This window comes from Trachurus trachurus, assembly GCF_905171665.1.
Source record: "Trachurus trachurus genome assembly, chromosome: 7".
Taxonomy (NCBI): domain Eukaryota; kingdom Metazoa; phylum Chordata; class Actinopteri; order Carangiformes; family Carangidae; genus Trachurus; species Trachurus trachurus.
In genome coordinates this window covers 23192921-23212434 of record NC_139901.1, presented here as the reverse complement: position 1 = coordinate 23212434, position 19514 = coordinate 23192921, and the positions used below count along the sequence as shown (strand labels likewise).

Here is a 19514-nt window from a genome sequence, read left to right as displayed (position 1 = left end):
TCTCTTTCCAGATATTCACATTCGCAAAACAAAAACAGCAGGGCACGGCGTGGAAAACAAACAAGAGGTGTTTTTCTGTTGTTTGACACAGAACCAAAAACAATGGGAGAACAGTAACTGTCTCCAGGGATCATATCTGACATTATTATCCTCTTATTTGCATTCTATGAAAAAGGAATAACAAGGTAGCAGCTTATCTAGAGCTCCTGTATTAGTAACCACTGCGGCATTAGCATTAGCAGCCAGAGTTAACTCCTTCGTGCAATGTTGCATAGAAAGTGGTGACAAAAATCAAAAAATCTTGGAAGATTGAACACAAAAGAACAAGAGGCATCTTTTTGTTCATTGCATAATTATTTTTTGTGAAATCCTACCTCTCCCCACAATACAGTGTCTAATTGTTTCTTATATCAATCATAATATCGCCCACTCTCCTATCATGTTGTCCTGAAGAAACCTCAGGATACAAAAAAAAAAAAAAAAAAAAATCAATTTCCATATTAGTTTGAAAATGTTAGGATATTTCAGAAGAATTATCCCTTTCAAAAAAAAAAAAAAAAAACAGGCTAAACCCCCTCTTATTCCTGCTAATCCTTCAAAGACTGTGATATTACCTGATAGGATGTTGTACAGTGTGAATACTCGCAACAAGACAAGCCGAAAATAATAGAAGCAGGTCCCCATTGTAGAGATTAGAGTGAGTATGTCTCTCTCTCAATTTATCTCTTCCCTGGAATAAAACGGCTGGTTTTTGGATTTAACCCTCTCCACCTCTCGTTTTTCCAGCCAACTGGAAGCTTCTTGTTTCTTTTTGCTTCATGCCAAAGCTTATAAAACAGAAATAATTAACAAACTGTGAGGGCAGTTGTTAATGAAGAGAGATTAACAGAATAATTTGAGAAGGAGCGCATCTCCGGGAAAATGGTACAGATGACACTGTACATGGGATTTCCCCAAATGTTCACACATCAGACAATCACACACTTGAGGCCTGCAGCCACAGAGCGCTCACACAAGACAGTGATTTATAGTCACGTTGAGATGGTCCCAGAGTGATGATTTCAGTTTGACAGCAGGTCGATTCTTCACTTTGTTCCATTACGGCCAAACCATCTGATGTATTATCAGAATTTAAATTGCGCACACAGACATTCATGGTTCCCAGATGATATACACCAACAGGCCAAAGTTTTCATGTGTTCACTGAAATATCTCAGCATCTAATTCATGGCATACATTTGTACAAGCATTCATAGTGCCAGGATGATGAACAAGGTAACAAATAAACGAAAAACTGGTATGCATGCATGAAGCATTATGATAATTAGCTAATGGACAGTCATTGGTTAGCTAAAAGTTGTGCAGTGAATCCCCGCAAAGCCTGCAGCAGGCAGCAGGAATCAGAATATCCTCAGGCTAAAATGCAGGCTAACAGGCTAACAGACTCTGTCTCTTCAGCATTCTTCAGCATGCCAGTTTCAACAGCTGAGGCAAGTATGTGGGTTGGCTATATGAGTACTGTGAGTCTACTGTATTCCCATGTTAGTCCCAGTATAAGCCTCAACCAGTCTCCTGGCATTATTCAAATTTAAATAATATAATGTTTTTGTTAATGTCTATTGTTGGTAGTAAGAGTGGTCATATGTAAAAGCCAAGCAGGTGGGAAAGGATTAAAGGTTCTGATAATGTAAAGATTTAAATCGTACATCCCAGCATAAAGTTGATTGACTGATGCACACTGGTCCTCACTGCAGAGTAACAAAGGAGCCTCATGTCACAGAACAAAGCGTTCAGACTGTTTGTGTGTGGTAATTGGTCCTAGACAGAGACTGAGCTGCAGGACACTTTAAAGCCCCTCAAGTCCGGCTCTTTTCTGCTCTATACATATTGAACAGTGGAGTCAGGGGGCCTAAGAAGATTATCACAATGGGATGAAGGGTCCATAAGAGCCTTTGTAGCCTCACTTGTTGGAGGGTTAGAGGAGCATAGTGAAAGTTGCCACAGCACTCTCAAGCCCTTAAAGCGCTTGAGCTTAAAAGCCCTGTTTACAAGCTTTCAAAGAAAAAAGCTGTGAAATGAGAAGGGGGTAAAAGAGAAAAAAAAAACAATAAGAAGAAAAACAACAACAACACAATACATGAAATGACAAAACACAGTCCTGCTAATGCTAATACAGTATGGCAGCATCACGCAAAGAGGAAGAATACAAAAAATATTGTCAGGTAGAGAATAGGTATCGTCAAAATGCCTGAAGCAAAACATGTTATTGTTTTATTTTCACGCAAAATGTAAAAATCCTTGGTGCATCTTGTCCATTCAGCAGAGAAATATCCTATTGTGTCCATGTGTGAGTGTGCGTGCATGCGTGTGTGTGTGTGAGTGAGTGAGTGTGTGTGTGTGTGTGTGTGTGTGTGTGTGTGTGTGTGTGTGTGTGTGTGTGTGTGTGTGTGTGTGTGTGAGCCAAGCATTGAAATGACATGAAGAGTTATTTGGGCTGTAATGAAGCTGCTTAATGAAATCAGTGCCCTTGAAAGTTCTTCATCAATTTTAGCTCCCTTGCTCACTTGCTCGCACTCCACCATTCCAGGCTGTCAGCTAATCCACGTGCGCGACACAATATTAATTAAACACAGCGTTTCCTGAAGTACTTAAGTGAAGCGCTATCATTGATAATGAGCAGGTTTAAAGGAGTCACATCCCTCCAAAATTACTTTTTAAACCGGCCTTATTAAGCAGAAAATGAGGCCCAAATCAGCCTACAAGCTCCTCATTAAAAGCCACTGATCCTTGGCCACGCGCATGTTCCAATGGTTTTAATTAGGCTAGCGCAAGATCGTCGCCGACAGGAAGTGCCATTAATCTTGTCTTTTCATTCACAGAGAGGGGGGGTATACCATGTTGCAGCCTGGTGCTCCAGCCTGGGCCCAGTGGAGCCTCAAATGCCACAACAGGAGGAGAAATTAGAAAATCAAGTGACATACTTTGGATTGTTCTTCATTTGTGTGCAAGCAATAGAAACACAGAGTAACACGTCCCCCGTGTTGCAACTTTTTGGTATCACTTTATAATTACAAGTCAGTTTTGCTGCTCAAGTACATCATTAACACACACACACGCACACAGAGATACACACAAACAGGATGAAAAGTGTCTTCATTTACTCTGAGTGTGTTTATGAGTTGCACTCGCTGTAGATGATGGTCCTGGCCCTGCCTGTCACACCGGCTCCGCATGGAGGATTATGGATGGCCAATTACATCGCTTTTGTCATTAATTAATGAGGATAACGAGCTCCCCCTGCTCCCCACAAAACTATGGTGCTCCTCAGCTGGTACCGAACAAGAAGAGGGGCCATGTGCATGTGTGTGTGTGTGTGTGTGTGTATGAGAGGGAAAGAGAGAGAGAGAGAAACAGTGAGGGAGGAACAGATAAAGATAGTCTATGTAAGTGAGGGAGGTTATAGTGTGAACAAAAGGGTGAACACAGTGATGATTATTGACCCCAGGGCTTTGCGTGTTCATTTGTCCAGCGAGTTAAGGTGTGTCTGTGTGTGTGTGTGTGCATGCGTGTGTGTTTGCACACCACCAGTCCTGGTATCTGTGGGGCCATTACAGAGATTAGGCAGTGCTACAGTAACGGATGCCCCCGTTTGTCAGCTCGGATCCTCTGTCAAGACAACAAGCTAAAAGGGAGAGTGATGAGCACAGTTATAGAGAAACAGGGGGAGGGTCTGTTGGTGGAGGAGAAACATGGGGGCATGTGAGTATAGAAGAGAAGTGGAGGAGGACAGAAAAGGTTTTAACAAAGCTGAGGGGAAGCAACAAATCTACGGAGGTGGAGACCCGAAACCTCCTTCGATGTGACCCCCCACCCTCTCACAGAGCACATTATGCAGAAACCTATGAGAAACAACTGCGACATCATTTTAAACAACAGCTCAGACTGTTGTCATCCGGTTGCGATGCGATCCGGCCTCCGTCTCCACTCCCTCCTCCCACCAGGCCCAATTTGGCCCCACTGCCACACTGTCTGGGTCCACCATGCGTGGTGTCAGGTGCCTTGTGGCGATAGGCAAAACGCTTTGCCTGACTGCCATGTTTCGAGGGTTTTGCGGCCATATGAGCACAAAACACACACACATACACATGTACACACATACACACACAATGCACAAACACACAGACACATACAAACAGACATCCCCTCTCTCCACCCCCCCTTTAGCCTCTGATTAACGAATGAAGGGCCCCAGCCCGTCCCGCTTGCACTTGCAGCAATGTCGCCCCGAATCACATGGCTCCTCGGAACCAACTGACTCACCCACTCATCGCTTCCGACACGGTGGGGCTGGGAGGGACGACGGAGTGTGATGTCACAGTGGTAGCAGAGAAGTTTTGGGGTTCCATGGGTGGGTGGGTTGGTGGGTTGGTGTGTGGGTGAGTGGGTAAAGTGGGGGCCATCCTTACAGTGCCACCGCCAGCACGAAAACACTGAGGCACCAGCACCTCTTAGTCCATGTCCTGTGTTCTCCCTCCACCAGCCCACACACACTCATGAACCACCACACGCTCATACATACACACACACACACACACACACACACACACACATGCACACAGCCACTAGTCTTATAGTCTCTGTTGTTTATCTCACCTCTTCACCCCACCCTCCCCCCTCATGAACCTGCCTGAAACACCAAACACTCTATGTCACTTGGCATCTAAAGCCACGGCTATGCCTCTGTGGGCAAATTTTAATAATAATAATAATAATAAAATAAAAAAAATCTAATGTTTTACGGTCCCTGTACTAGAAGCATAATCAGAGCTGAAGTATGTTCATTTTCCTTCAAGGCCCCTGTTGTAAATACAGTCTGTGCTACAGTGTGCATCAGACACATGAGCTCGCACATAGAAAGAACTTAATTAGAGAAAACAGCCCTGTCAGAAGCATTAGGCAGAGGTACGCACTTAAGGGCATATGGTTTTAGTACTATACCATCGGGTTGGAGAAAAGCACACAAACATACCTCAAAGCTCCGAGCCATGCTAATGAAATCACTCCCTTTCTATCCCACTGAGAGCAAACACAAATGTTTACAGACATCACACAGTCTGTCTGTACCCTGCACCACACTGGGCTGTCGTGAGAGTGGTAGTGCACTGACTGTAGTGCTGTTGTGGGTTTGTCTGCAAAAAGAGACACTGTCAACAATAAGCAATGGGTGAGAATAGGTGGTGAGTTGTCAAACTGTAGCAGCGTTTTTGCAATGTTGTGATTTATTTTGTACTATCTCATTTATATCATTTGAGTTTAAGATTAATATTTATATTGCAACAATTTGAACTGGCTTTGATGGATTAGTTGGTGTGTGTGTTTAATGTAATAAATGGCAGCAACAATGTAATTATGACCGGACATTATAATTACAAAATTATGTTCCTCTGCAATACTCCACGTAGTTGTAAATTTGTTGCGAATTAAAATGTGTTTTAATTTTTATGCTCTGTGTGTCCTGTGATTGTGCACGAAACAATTAGATACAAGGGAGATATTTTAAACTGGAATAATTGTCCCTTTATGTAAATCGTAGTGCGTTTGTTGTTTTAACTGACGACCTCCCAGAATATTTGTATAATTACAGACCTCTCAGGATTTTTTTTTAATAAAGAGCTGTTTTAGGGTTTTACATCTTGACACACATGGCAGACTTTCTGCAGGGGCATGCCCAGGGCTTATTCAGCCATTCATGTTTGCTGCGTTGCATCTAGACATGAAACAAAATGAGTGTGTGTGTGTGTGTGTGTAATTTTAATTGTATTGTTTAAAACCATCCTCTATACTATACAAATATATTTGTTTGAGCGTACATTTTAGTTTTCTTAATACATTTTTGGACTAGAAAACAAAACACTGAGTTATAACGACTGGCTATCACACTAGGATGCAAATACTAAAAAAGGCATAAAAGAAATTGTATGTTGATTAAAATGACGGTTTCTACCTCTCGCTATCAAATAAAGACATAACACACACACCAACACACACTTTGCACGCTACGCAAATACACTATGCACCTGTTTTGCTACGTTTTTTTTTTATTGTGTAGTTTCTACACATCTCAGGCATTCATCAAAGAAAAAACAAACAAGCAAAATGTAGCTTACACATCCCTAAACCACACAGCAAGCCAAAGTATAAAAAATTATGATATTGTATGTGCACATCATCCACTGCTCTTAGGCAAAAGGGCCAGGATGCATTAAGCAGCAAAATCTCAACTCTGTCTTGATGTATAGATACAGCCTACATGCCAAATGACATGCTGCCACCATGAACACTGACGGCCATTAAGATAATAAGGTGACACAATAAAGCATATATCTCAGCAGCTTGACATTAGGGGCCTATAGGGAGCAAAAAGTGACCACCCAACCATCCGTGCAAAAAAAAAAAAAAGGCAACCAGCTCATTTGTGGCAATTAGGCTGTACAGAAACCAAGGGAGCGCAGGGCCTGAGTCCTCACATCATCAACAGCATTTGTCACATTTCATCCCCACTGCCCCTGAATGTCTCGTGGGGGCCTCAGAAAAGACGTGCCATCAGAGGGCCAATTTAAGATGCCATGGGTGGCCTGTTGTTGTGACATAAAACTAAATTGTAAGAGAGAGACTGGGGTGGATCACTTAGTCACTTTCTGAGTAGCGGAAATAGACTGACCTGATCTAAACGTCTGATCTAATGTATTCTGAGGAGTGTCTTAGTTTGTGTAATGAAAACAGAAATACCAAATAAATGCAGACATGTTGCTAAAGGAGGAAACACCTGTGGGATTATGAATACTGATTTCTCTTGGTTTAGGACAATAAAGATGTTTATGAGAGATGTATGCTGTTAAACACATACAGCACAACCATTCAGCTAGAAAAAACAATATTTACTGGCATGTTTGGCCACAATACAGTAAACAGAAACTGTTAAGTTTTTTATTTATGCCAAAAAAGAAAAAGAGAAATCTAAATAGAAATATAATTAACACAAGAAAACCCACAATATAGCACCAACATATGGACAAATGTAATCCAAGAAAGTTCCAGTCTGTTTCCAGGTAAATAAAATAAATCAAAGACAAAGAAATCACACATGTTTCCAGGGATGTAAATATCACCTCACTATATCAAACATCAATTTCCAGATACTCCCCCCCCCTCTCCCTAAATGCGTCCACTCCACAACCTGCAAACAGACACTGGCGCTGTAACGTTCACTGAATTAAGTCGAGCGGGGAGACAGGAGCTGAAATCGCGTTAATAGCTGTCCAGGGTATAAGAGCCCGGCAAGGAAGCCTGCAATCACCCAAATACCCAGAGACAGGTCCTGGGTGCCCCGGGCGGCTCGTGCGCCCTTCCCCTCAGCGCCACCGACCCCACTGCGTGCCAAACGGGCCTCACCAGCCCCATTGAGCTCGTTTAGACTTATCTCTTCATGTCAGAGGCTCCTCATGCGAGAAAAGAAAGTTGCCAACTCATTTTAGCAGAGCCACTCAGAGGGTGAAGGCTGGGAGTCATTTTAACAGCGTGAGAGGCGACAGTTTGGTTTTTTTTTTAGTTACTAATTGTCTATGATTTTACATTTCATCTTCATATCTTAAATCATAGACCATTGTGAAAATCCTGCCTAGAAAGTAGCCTATAGGATGAATTTGCAAACTGTCACCTTACATGTCCACATCCTAATTGAAGTCTAAAGCACTCATTTGAAACAAAAAAATGGATATGATACCTTTATGTTGTATGCAATTGTGGCTGTTATTTGTCATTTTAGTGCGTGTGTGTGTGTGTGTGTGTTATAAAATGTCTGCCTAATGTGAGCTTTAAGAAAAAAAAGGCAGTGAAATGGTTGTTGAAATGAAGCAAACCGGGATCAAGCATAGATATGTGTTTTAATTATAAAGACATATAAACAATATATGAAATCCATGTTGCAACACAACCAAAACGCTTCTTCCGTGAACAGGCTGTATGTCACCATTATAGTATAGCCGGGCTTGGAGCGGGTGATTTTTTTCCACAGTTGTACAATACAATCATGTGAGATGTGCAATAACTTAAATAATAATAATAAATAAATAAAAAGTTGTGAACAGATATTTTCAGAAAATATATCAGCCAACATCACATTAGATTTTTTTCACCCCCACACACAAAGCATCAGGGCAATCAGTCCAGGGAAGTCCTTTCATATTTGTTGTACCTATTAAATCTAAATGTTGAGATTACCTACGGCGCATTTCCTGGCATTTCTACTTGTCTTATTGTTATTGTACTGTTGCATAGATCACAAATAAGAGCTGATGACAGAACATTTCTAAAAGAAAATGACCCAAACTTTGAAATTTGGACATGGCCTGTAGTCTCTGTAAAGTACAAGCGAGAGAGAAAAGTGACAGGGTTTTTTGACTTCATCCTATAAGAAGGCCTTAACAAATCGTTCTCTATGCAGCGTCTGTTAAATATGGATGAAACATTGCAGTATAATTACTTAACCATATCTTAAGATTATATGCATTCGACTAAAATTTGTCTTATTTTTCCACAGAATGATTTAAAAATAACTAGAGTGGGAGAGAGAGAGCGAGAGAGAGAGAGAGAGAGACCGACATGGGTGCAGTATAGGTAAAAGTTCAAGAAAAGAGAGATGAAACCAGATCAAGGCTTGTCGTTACAGTGTTTGAAGAGACTCGACGGTGTCCCGGAGTAAGTGGTGCACTTTTCGGCACAGGTGGCGAGAGCAGAGCCCGAGAAAGGGTAGACGGCAGCCTGTCCAAAAGGAGCCAAGGCGGTGGGGATTGGTGAAGTTATGCTCTGTCCCTGGTTCAGATACGCCACCAGCCGCCTCATCTCCTCCAGAGCCTGAGCCTGCATGAGGATATAGTTCTTGGCCAGGAGGAGAGTGGCTATTTTGGAGAGTTTTCTCACCGAGGGGCTGTGGGCGTAGGGGATAACGGCGCGCAGGCCGTCCAGTGCGTCGTTCAGGTCGTGCATCCTCCGTCTCTCCCGGGCGTTGATGCTTAGCCGCAGGGACCGCTGCTCCTTGGACTTCTTGGCGAGGGGCCCCCCGGGCTTGTCGTCCCCAAAAGACGACCCCCTCTTCCGGGACTCTAGGGAGTCGAAGCCGTCCTCGTCGTCGCTGGTGTGCTCCCCGCCGCTCTCGTTGGACTTCGCGGTCTGCCCGGAGAGGAAGTCGGTGGCCGGTGTGAGCGGGAAGCGAGCGGGACTTCCAGGACCATGGCCAGCGCCGAAGCCGAAGGCTGACTGGCCGTAGCGCTGCGTCAGGTCGAGGAGCGCGTCGTTGCTGATGGATTTGAGCAGGTTCTCTTCGCTGACATTCATCTTCTCTACCGGAGCAGATTCTGACAAGGGGGAAAAAAAGTCTTGTCTTCCCGTTGTTCCCCCGCCGCTGTCCTGTCTTCTGCGTTAAAGACTGTAGGTTCCTCCTTGCGCGCTTCTTCTCTCCAGGAGTTGTTGTTTTCTAGGAGTTCCTCTGTCTTCCCTCACTCCTTCCTTTCCTCTGTCAGCGCACTGACTCTTCAAGAAGGAGGCTGTGTTATCTGAAGCTGAGCCTCTACATGCGTTCACCTCCTCTGTACACTGCGCTCCCCCTTGTTGCGCGCATAGCCCACGTTCAACAACACTTCTCTTAACTGTGCACGGTGAGACCGGAGCGCTCGTGTCCCCCCTCGTAGGGCTATACAGTTTCGCTTTTCCTCTCGCGCGTCTTTCTTGCCCTCCCTCGCCTTGGGCAGATTGTGATTCGCGCGCTGCCCTGCTCGCAAGTTAGTAGGAGCACGAGGCCCACCGGGGATTATCTGCCCGTCCAATCAGGGGGGCGTTTTAATTAACTCGGGAAGAGCGCAGGTCTGCTCCCAATTTCAACCATAACGTGATAATTGCAAGGCAAACTGTCACGCAGCCCAGACGTGTCTGATACTGTATTGTTCACTTTTATGTTGCAAACTATTTTGACCTAAATTTGCATTTTCACAAACTTGAAATGAGGTGTATTAAAGGGTCACAAGCAGTAGCCTTTAACACACAGTTCTCGGGCAGTGCAAACTAAGACAAGCAGGTGAATAATAATAAAGTTGGTTAGTACTCACCTGTCCAGGGCAGATCATCTGTCACAGGTGCAGGAAGTCACACTCGGGACAGGAGGATGTTGGGAGGTTTCAACATGCGACCTGTCCTCTGCTCCACGTCCCACACACAACACAACAGCCTCAGCTCACAGAGGAAGTGTCTTCTTCACCTTGCACATGCACTCACAGTCAACAATGGCACCAAATGCTGAGGGAGAGGTCACACTCAGTCACACTTGCAGGTGGTGTAGCATCTTAAACTCCTCACATGGTGATAAGTAAAACAGTTTTCAGTTTTGTTGGGTTTATTCAAGTTGGCTTATTCAATCCTTCATGTGCACAATCAATCATGAAACCTAGGCCAGAAATAATATATTAAAGTGGGCCTACTGTAGATTGGCCTTCATAAAATTATAAAACCTTTAGAAAATAAATGAAATTATAAAGATCACACAGAAGAAGTAGATCTCACTGTAATTCACTGTTAAATAAACCAATCTCACAGTAATACAGGGCTGAGTATATAGAGAATTACTGGAGAAGATTTCAATTAGACTAAAGACAAAGAGCAAGTGAAATGTTTCCTGAGGCTAAGGAACAGGTGTCCTGACTGCCACCAGCTAAGTATGAATCCTAATAATGAAGGTGAGGCTGCCACTCTGTGTTCACTAGGGAGCATTACACTGTGGTGAAGACTCATGTGTTACTACTGCAATGTATAGCTGGCAGAGTTTCCACATGTCTCTCTGCAAGCCCATTCCTTGCTTACGTTTGTTCTTTACTGTAAATTGTTGGGAAAACTCATGAGGTGATGGTACCACCTTGTGGAGGACAAAGGTAAAACAAATGATGGTTTGCAGTGTTGCATGTGTTTTGTATAGAAATCCACCTCCATTAAAAAAAAAATCATTTGGAGGTGGGGCATGGTTTCAGATTTATTTGCACATTCATCTGCATTTTGTGTTATTACAAATAATCTAGAGGCCTGTACTAGTCCAATATCCATTATAGGAGTTATCTAAGTCTCAGTTACTGTAACATGTATTTGAAATGGGGATCTCACATCTTCCAGTAAGGGTTAGTCAGGATTGTTTGTCCCTTTTCAGCTTTCTCTTTTTCCACATCGCATGCATCTCAACCTGTTTCATCATGTTGCCTTGAAAACCCACTAATGAAATGATTATAACCACCTGTATTAAAACTGGCATGCTGTTAATTGGCACTTACTTTAGATTGGCTTAATTGTTTAGCCATCAGTAATTGAGATTTACAGTGACAGCCACTTATCACATAGTCTTTGTACTCCTTAAGGATCCAAGTATAAACACATTAATGCTTTTTTAAAAAAATGTACAACCTACTGTATGTATAATGTATAGAATATAATTTAATAATTTTACATAATATATAAGGGCAATGTACACTTGTGTAGGCTACAGTATATAATACACTGTATAATGTCAATGATAATATCTTTTAATTATTGTTTTGCTTTTATATTCATGCTGTTCATCCATCTATTGTACCTATACTCTTTATCTGTTCAGGGCTGGAGTCATTGCCAGCTGAGGGTGGGATATAGCTCGCCATTCTTTCAAGAAATGTTTAATTTGTCAAGCCTGTGTAAAGACTGAGTCTGGTCTTCAAAACACGATGATGAAGACAGCCGACATTGAGTGTGACTTCATTAATTCATTGGGTAGATTTACATTGTACTGTAAACAGACATTTCATCTCAATCCAACCTGTAGAGAGACGACTGTCATTTGGATCACTGTCACTTTGCAGAAAGTTGAATTATCTGAAAACTCTGCTGTCATATCATTCGTCATTGATTTTTTAATATAATCCCACAGTCATGATGTTGTTACTTTTTAGGGTCAGACTGTTGGACAGGTGAAGTCATACCTATACTGTAAGTAGCCTTAAATTTGAAACAAACTGTGAAGCTGTGTCTAAGGGTCACCAGCGTTTGTATTGTTTGAGGAAGCTGTCCTATTTTACAGTAATATCAACAAAATCATGATGTCCTGCTTTTTTAAAGAAAATGTTGTCCTTTTCCTTTGTGTGATGGTTTGGAAACAATTCTTTAAAGAACAGAAATTCCTTGAATCAGATTGTTAAATGGTCCAGTAAGTTGATTGGTGAGTCACAGCTGAACATGGAGGTCATGTGCACCAAACAGTTACAGTGATTGCCCAGCTCCATTACAAATGATGATTCCCATCCTTTACACAGTGAATTTCAGCTCCTTCCCTCCACAGTTTCTAAATGTAGAACAAAATGATTCAAAAATAGCTTTGTTCACAAAGACCCAGCCACCAGGTGCCATAGTTGTATCTCTTATCATAGGAGGCTTTGGAATCGCACTTAGTCTGGCCCGTCATCGAGGACCGGTTTGCCTTGGGAGATCCTACCAGGGGCATTTAGCCCCCGACAACATAGCTCCTAGGATCAGTCGGGTGCTCAAACCCCTCCACCACGATAAGGTGGCGGCTCAAGGAGGGGATTTTAGGATAGATAGATAGATAGATAGATAGATAGATAGATAGATAGATAGATAGATAGATAGATAGATAGATAGATAGATAGATAGATAGATAGATAGATAGATAGATAGAATATTTACAATTTTTTTCTCTGTTCTTGTATTCTGCAGCTGCTCTTTCTCGTTCTTCTCATGTTTGAGATTTTGGTAGCACTTTATTTGACGCCTATCTCTATAACGCATTATAACCATACTTATAATGAGTTATAATGCAGTTATAGCACTGTATAACTATAGTTATAAACACTTATAAATGATCATACTACTTTATAACAATAATCATAACACTATAAAACACTATAAAGCATTTTATCTTGACTTATAAGGTCAGGTATTATAATACGCTATAACTTTTAGTAACTCGCTGACAATGCCCACATCGATAATGCATGTGTTATAATTGGCTTATAAACATGTATAACTATCATTATAAACACTCATAAATTGTCATAAGGCTTTATAACAATAAGTATAACACATTATATAGCATTACAACTCTATTATAATACTTGACCTTATAAGACATTATAAAATGCTCTATAACTGCATTATAACTCATTATAAGTATGGTTATAATGCGTTATAGAGATAGGCGTCAAATAAAGTGTTACCGAGATTTTCCTCCAGAGCTAACCTTTGTCCGCCATTCAGTCTGACATTGGTACATCTTGGTCTCCAGGTCCTTGATGCTGACCTTGTCCTCTTTGTCCAGTGTCATTGATTTTCTCTTGGCACTTTTGATCACCTCATCCTTTTCCTGGATGAGTCTCTCTATCCTCTCTTCACAGCTCTTCTGCAGAGTTTTAAGCTCAGCAACTGCTTTTTCTTCCTTGGCATTCATCTGGCTCTGCCATGCTGCATTGAGCTGTGCAATAGTTTTGGGTAGAGAGAGCTCCATTGCTGTGATCATGTCACACTTTGCCTTCAGCTGCTTTTTGAGCTGCTCTGTCTCTATTTGACATGAGTGAAGTGCTTCCTTCACTGAGCAGATGTGGAGCTTGTGTGTATCACTGTTTTGCAGACCCAAGTGTTTTTTGCAAGTTGTCCTGGCAGCTCTTGGTCATGGAGAGTGTTGACACCAAGGACGCATTCTCATCCAGCAAAGTCTTCTTCTCGAGCTCCCAGCTGTTTTCTTTGGTGGCCAGCTGCTGCTTTAGAGATGCATTTTCTCCAGCCAGCTGTTTGTTTTCCTTCTTAACCTCAAGAAGGGCCAGTTGAAGGGGCGTGCAGAATTGTGCTGGGTACAGGTGTCTGTTGCTGGTCGGCAGCTTCAGAATGTCTTTCTGACATGTTTGCTGAGCACAGATTGTGTAGCACGGTCAGAGATCTGGTAAAAGCTGAAGTCACTGTTTCGTTGAACGGTGTCGTTCTGTGACTATATCCACAAAGATATTTGTCTCTTGCAGTAACTTTAAGTAACTTTTCAAGTGGCTCTTTGTTGAACTATGTCGTTCTGTGACTGTATCCAAAACGCTTTTGGAGTTCCAGGGGGGGGTTGGTCCGGCTGGCAAGGGATTTTCATATAATGGCGGTCGATTGTGCTCACTTTTTAATCGTCCAAAACACACACACTATGAAACATCCAAACACCTCCATTTGGATGTTTCATAGTGTGTGTGTTTTGGATGATTCAAAATCCATTGCCAGCCAGACCCCCCCCCGGAACGCCTAAAGCGTTTTGATAACTGCAAAAGTTCTCCAAACCCTTCCTTGGCATGACGGTGAGTAGAAAATTGGTGAATTATCGATTTTGGGTGAAGTATCCCTTTAAACATTACGGTGGTCAGACCTTTTTGATGGTGATTGATTTGGATACACGTGATGCACTAAACACAATGCAGGTCTGTCATCAGTGCTAACAGTGTAACAGTGAAATGGACAGAGGAGAAACACAAAGGTATAATACACAGTCTGAGTGACAGTGAGTCAGTCAGTACTAAGTCAAAAAACAAATAAGCTGCAACAAAGATGTGAAATCAAAACAAAGATATAATGCCGGAGACAATCAACTCAACAAGGTGACTAAACACGGTCTAAGCTCTACAGGCATTGTGCAGCTCAGTGGGTAGAGCAGGCGCCCCGTATACAGAGGCTATAGTCCTCGCTGCAGCGACCCCGGTTCGATTCAACATGTGGCCCTTTGCTGCAGGTCATTCTCCCACCTTCTGCCTCTCTACTGTCCTATCCAGTAAAAGCCTGAAAAAAGGGCTCCAAAGAAAACATAGAACCAAAATATGTGAAATGTATTTGATATTGAGAGTGAAAACATTGTATTTTGGTCCATAACTAATTACATGAACACATCATTTCATTAAAAAACAAAACAAAACAAAACATCAATTAACCTTTTTCCCAGCACCAGGCTGAAGCCAAATTAAGCTTTTACAACACACCACCTCCAACCTTTGACATCCAAATTTAACACCAGACAAATTTTACATGGACATTAAAGAAGAAGGGGGAGATTTTTTACATCCGACCCATTAAATCACAAATTGCTGCTTCAGTGGGTTTAAATCTTTAGCACATGACACAATAGATGCTTTCAATGGTGACAGAAATGATAATGAAAAACACAGTGTCTGTCATCAGTGTCACAGAAGACATTTCTGTGTATCATGTGTTCATTTTCTCTCAGACGAGACTGTACTGTGTGACTGTACGAGACTTGGACCAGCAGATGGCAGAAAAGCCCACGAATTGAAATTGAAAAGTGCCTTAACCACATAATGGACAACACACTGTGTTTATGCATCAGTAAATAAAAACAATTGAGAAGGCCTATTTCCTGTTTTCATTATGGTGATTTATATCTGTTAGCTTTGCCCTGTGGGTAGCCTATTTATCTGTAGACATCTAAAAATTAGAAAAGGGGCTATTTCTAAACAGGTTTCATGCCTACACTAAAAAATAAAAACAATAAAAATAGGTGAAATATTTGCTTTTAACAGCTGATCCATGGTGAGAAAAGTACCCAGCGCAGTCAGCGATGGCACAATTTTACTCCTCGGTCGATTGTGATCCTCTAGTGTTGGACTGGCAGCACTACACATGGTCGTCACCTTTCTCCAGGGGGACCGAGCACTAAAAGCCTCTGATTCACAGAGAATGGTGGAAATGCAAAAAAAGTGTCAACACACCAACTAATAATACAAGATGCTTTTAAAGCCTCCGCTGCGGCTCTGTGTCGCCATGGCAACTGCAGGCTCAGTTGCCATACAATGGTGGCGTACAAAACACCGAGCACTCACGTTGGTTGCAGTGACGGCGGAGAACCACCATGTGGCAGGAAAGTATCTTCTATTGGTGTGTGGATGTTTGACAGCGAACAATGCATGTGTGCACATACACAAATGTGTGTGTGTGTGTGTGTGTGTGTGTGTGTGTGTGTGTGTGTGTGTGAGAGAGAGAGAGAGAGAGAGAGAGAGATACATGCATGCATTTAGACATGTGGTCACCAGCATCCACACCATAGATTATTAGCCAGTCATCTTCATATGAGCATATTTTGCAGTTGGTACACTCGTGTGGATGTGGGAGCAGTGAACACAGGATTCAGTGGATGTTGATGAAAAGTTACACAGGATCTTGTTTATTGCTAATATGTTCTATATCAAGACCCAGCAGGCTTCACACATGAGGGCTCTCTCTCCAGGCTGTCTCTCATATCCTAATTTTGAGCCCCACTCTCTCTCTCTTGCTCTCTCTCTGTCTGACTCTCTCCTCCGTTCACACACACACACATACAGACACACACACGCACACATCAAAGTGCTGCTCTGAGTAAAGATGGAACAGGCTCCTTTGATCTCTCCCTGCCGACTCTGATTAATGTGTGGATTTACAGTGCAGACCTACAGGGACCTGGCAGCCATGACACCCTTCTGCTGCACTGGAATCTAGTTTTTCTCACAGCCAATCACAATCCTTGATTTGATTAATTGTTCCAATCATGATGCTTTTTTTTTTTTTTTGGTGAGGCACTTGCAAAAGAATGAAACAACAACAACATTCAACCTTAGGCACCCGAGCGAAATTTCCAAAATCCCACCGCTGTCACATATCACAGAGCACCATTCTCTGTACCTGCCCAATCAGAGATATTCCACAAAGTCTCTGCTTTGCAAAGCCTTTCCTCCCCATCTGAAACCCTTTGCTTCATCTCAGAAGAGAGAGAAAGGTACATGAGAAAGCTGTGGATCGGTGTGGTAAATGTTTTATTCAGGCAGCCTTGGCAGTCATTTGCAATGGTGGGTACAGTGTTGGTGTTTGGTGGGAGGTTTGCTGACGACGACGGATCAAATGTTAGAAAAGTTTAGCATCAAGCATCAAAGGAAGTGTTTGCACGGCACACATTGCACATTGTTCTTTGTGCATTGCACATTGCACCCACGTTTCATCACAAGCCAAGCCAAAACAAGTAAACAAAGTACCCGCTCTTCGCTCTGTCTTCGCTCTTTTCACCCTAAAACCTTTCTCCTCCATGACTCTTCGTACTCCTTATCGCTTCCTCTCCATTTTCTCTCCCCTCACTGCAGTGCAATGCAGATTTTTCACAGGGTGGAGGTAAGGTAGAGATAGGCGGGGTCCCATGAATAATTGTTGAAGATATTTTTACTCTGACCCACTTTGGAGTCCCTTTCGTCCCCCTTAAAGGTGCCGCTGTTTTAAGTCAATAGGATGTATAAACGGGTGCCACAAACCAGTTGGGCTGGTCAACTGTGTGGTCTCAGCTGTCAAACGAAACCTCTACAGCTCCGTAAGCTTTATATCAGGACTGAGTAAGCAGAGCTTGCTTACATTGTCATGGTCCACCTGACAAAAAAGGGAAGACAAAGGCAGAACGTCCAGCCTCACGATGCTCTGCTCAACATGTAACTGTGGAAAGTAGAAGAGCGCAATACAGTTTTTAATATACAGTGTGTGTTATGCTATCTGGGTTATGTAAGGCTGTTTTACTTTACCCTAACTGTGTCAATGCTATGTGTGTGACTAAACAATAATCTTTTACCTCATATATATGTGTTATTTCATGACAGGGCAGAAATAAGAGATGAACTGGAGGCGATCTAAGTGTTTGAATCAATATGCAATACAATAATTAACAGTAACAGTGATTAACAAGTGTTTAACTACACACAGAATAGCGGGAGAGAATCTCTCTAAAGTCTGCAGTCAGCCAGGAACAGTATCCACAGGCTAACAGGCACCAAATTCACTGCCTGACTCTGATACATGAACAAATCATGCAAGCCCCAGAGCTCCCAAGTGGATTCTTCATACAGGCTACCATTGGGAAATATCAAGGGTGTGTTAGAGAGATTGTAGGAGCAGCAGCAGCAGCAGCAGCAGCCAAGTGGAGTGAGGGTGAGTTGAGGATATGGGTTTGTGGTACTGAACAGCCTCAGCACCGACAGCATGCAGCTGCCTGAAGGGGGAAACATGTATCACTTAATCACCTACCACACTGCTTAAAGGAAATTAGACTTTTTCACACAGAGATGATTGAGTTTCTAACAATATTTAAAGGTTGTAATGCCATCATTTATATGGCTGTCAGTTACTTTGATAACATAGAAAAGTCCAGCAGGCAGGAGAGGGTGGGAGCCTCTGTCAATACCAAAGGATGTGTGCAGCCATTTCCTGACGGCAGAACAGACCTCGCACAGACTGAACTTGAAATAAATAATTAGCAATAAAGACACTTCACTACTTCAGTTTGGTCGGTAGATACCTTTAGCACCGGTTAGTGTTAATGATGCACATGTCGTTTTAATTAAATTATCTTCACTTAATTTTTTCCTGCTGTCATGGTACAACATGGCAGTAGCACAGAAGTTAAACCAACACAATTATAATTAAAACTCTCCTTAATTTCACAGGTTTTCAGCCTTAATATAATACTCTCGCAGGAAGATGAAGCCCAATTTCCCCCCCGCATACTAGCATGACTGTTTCTGAAGTGTAGTCATATGATTATGGTGTTTGTGAGCTTGTAGCTAACACAGTGGTAGAGGTTGTGCAAACTCTCGCTCGCTGTTCTGACAAGCCTTCAGATTTATTTTGCCCATTTGACTAAACAATCTGAATCAACACAGTGCTTTGTGAAGGTCAAGGTCAAGGTCAGGGTCATATATGATCCCCGAGGGGCAGTTTGTTGAGCAGCCAGCAGAACATAAATTCAGGGATCACACACCTCTAACTTGTAACATTATGTGATACTATTTAAACAAACAGTGGTAATAGAGACAAATACGTTTTTGAATCTGTTGGTCCTGCATCCAGTGACCATGCCTAAATGAAATTAAATGATTAAAGCAGATATCAGTGGAATGTTTTTGTTAATATAAGTCCTAAATAGTCCTATTTTCCGTCAGCAATCACTTACATGAAGTATTTCAGCCTAAACACGAGTCTCTCCGTCACTCTGCTCTGCTGTAACCCGAGGAGACAATTTTCCTTGTGGGATACAAGTGTTATCCAATGAGGAGAGAGAACGGCATGAAGGGCTGTGTGTGCAGCCAAGGGATGCGCGTGAATGTGGTGACGTAGCACGAGGACCAATTGATGCCTGACAAGGGCGGGGGCTGCTAACTCATGGTGCGTTCAAAGAAACTCGTACTTTGTGTTTTTCCTTCCTGTGAAGTCATACCAGTTCGATCTGGTACGAGTTCACGGGTCGGAAGTTACGAGTGGCCGTTATAGGGAACTTTCACAGACAACAGGATGGTAAAAACACGAGCTACGGGTTACCTGGAACGCTACCAAGTCGTAGTTGTGACTTGAAGCTGTAACTTACGGTTTCAAAAGCCTGCCTTGAACGCAGC

General features: G+C 42.5%; 1 protein-coding gene across 1 annotated transcript; it reads right to left on the bottom strand.

Moving 5' to 3' along the window:
* Positions 1-8709: 8709 nt before the first annotated feature.
* bhlhe23 (basic helix-loop-helix family, member e23) lies at positions 8710-9393 on the bottom strand (the record flags this gene model as incomplete). The annotated part of the gene is made up of 1 exon (XM_083976292.1): positions 8710-9393. One exon carries the CDS (start codon positions 9391-9393, stop codon positions 8710-8712), a length of 684 nt encoding a protein of 227 aa, XP_083832418.1.
* Positions 9394-19514: the final 10121 nt, after the last annotated feature.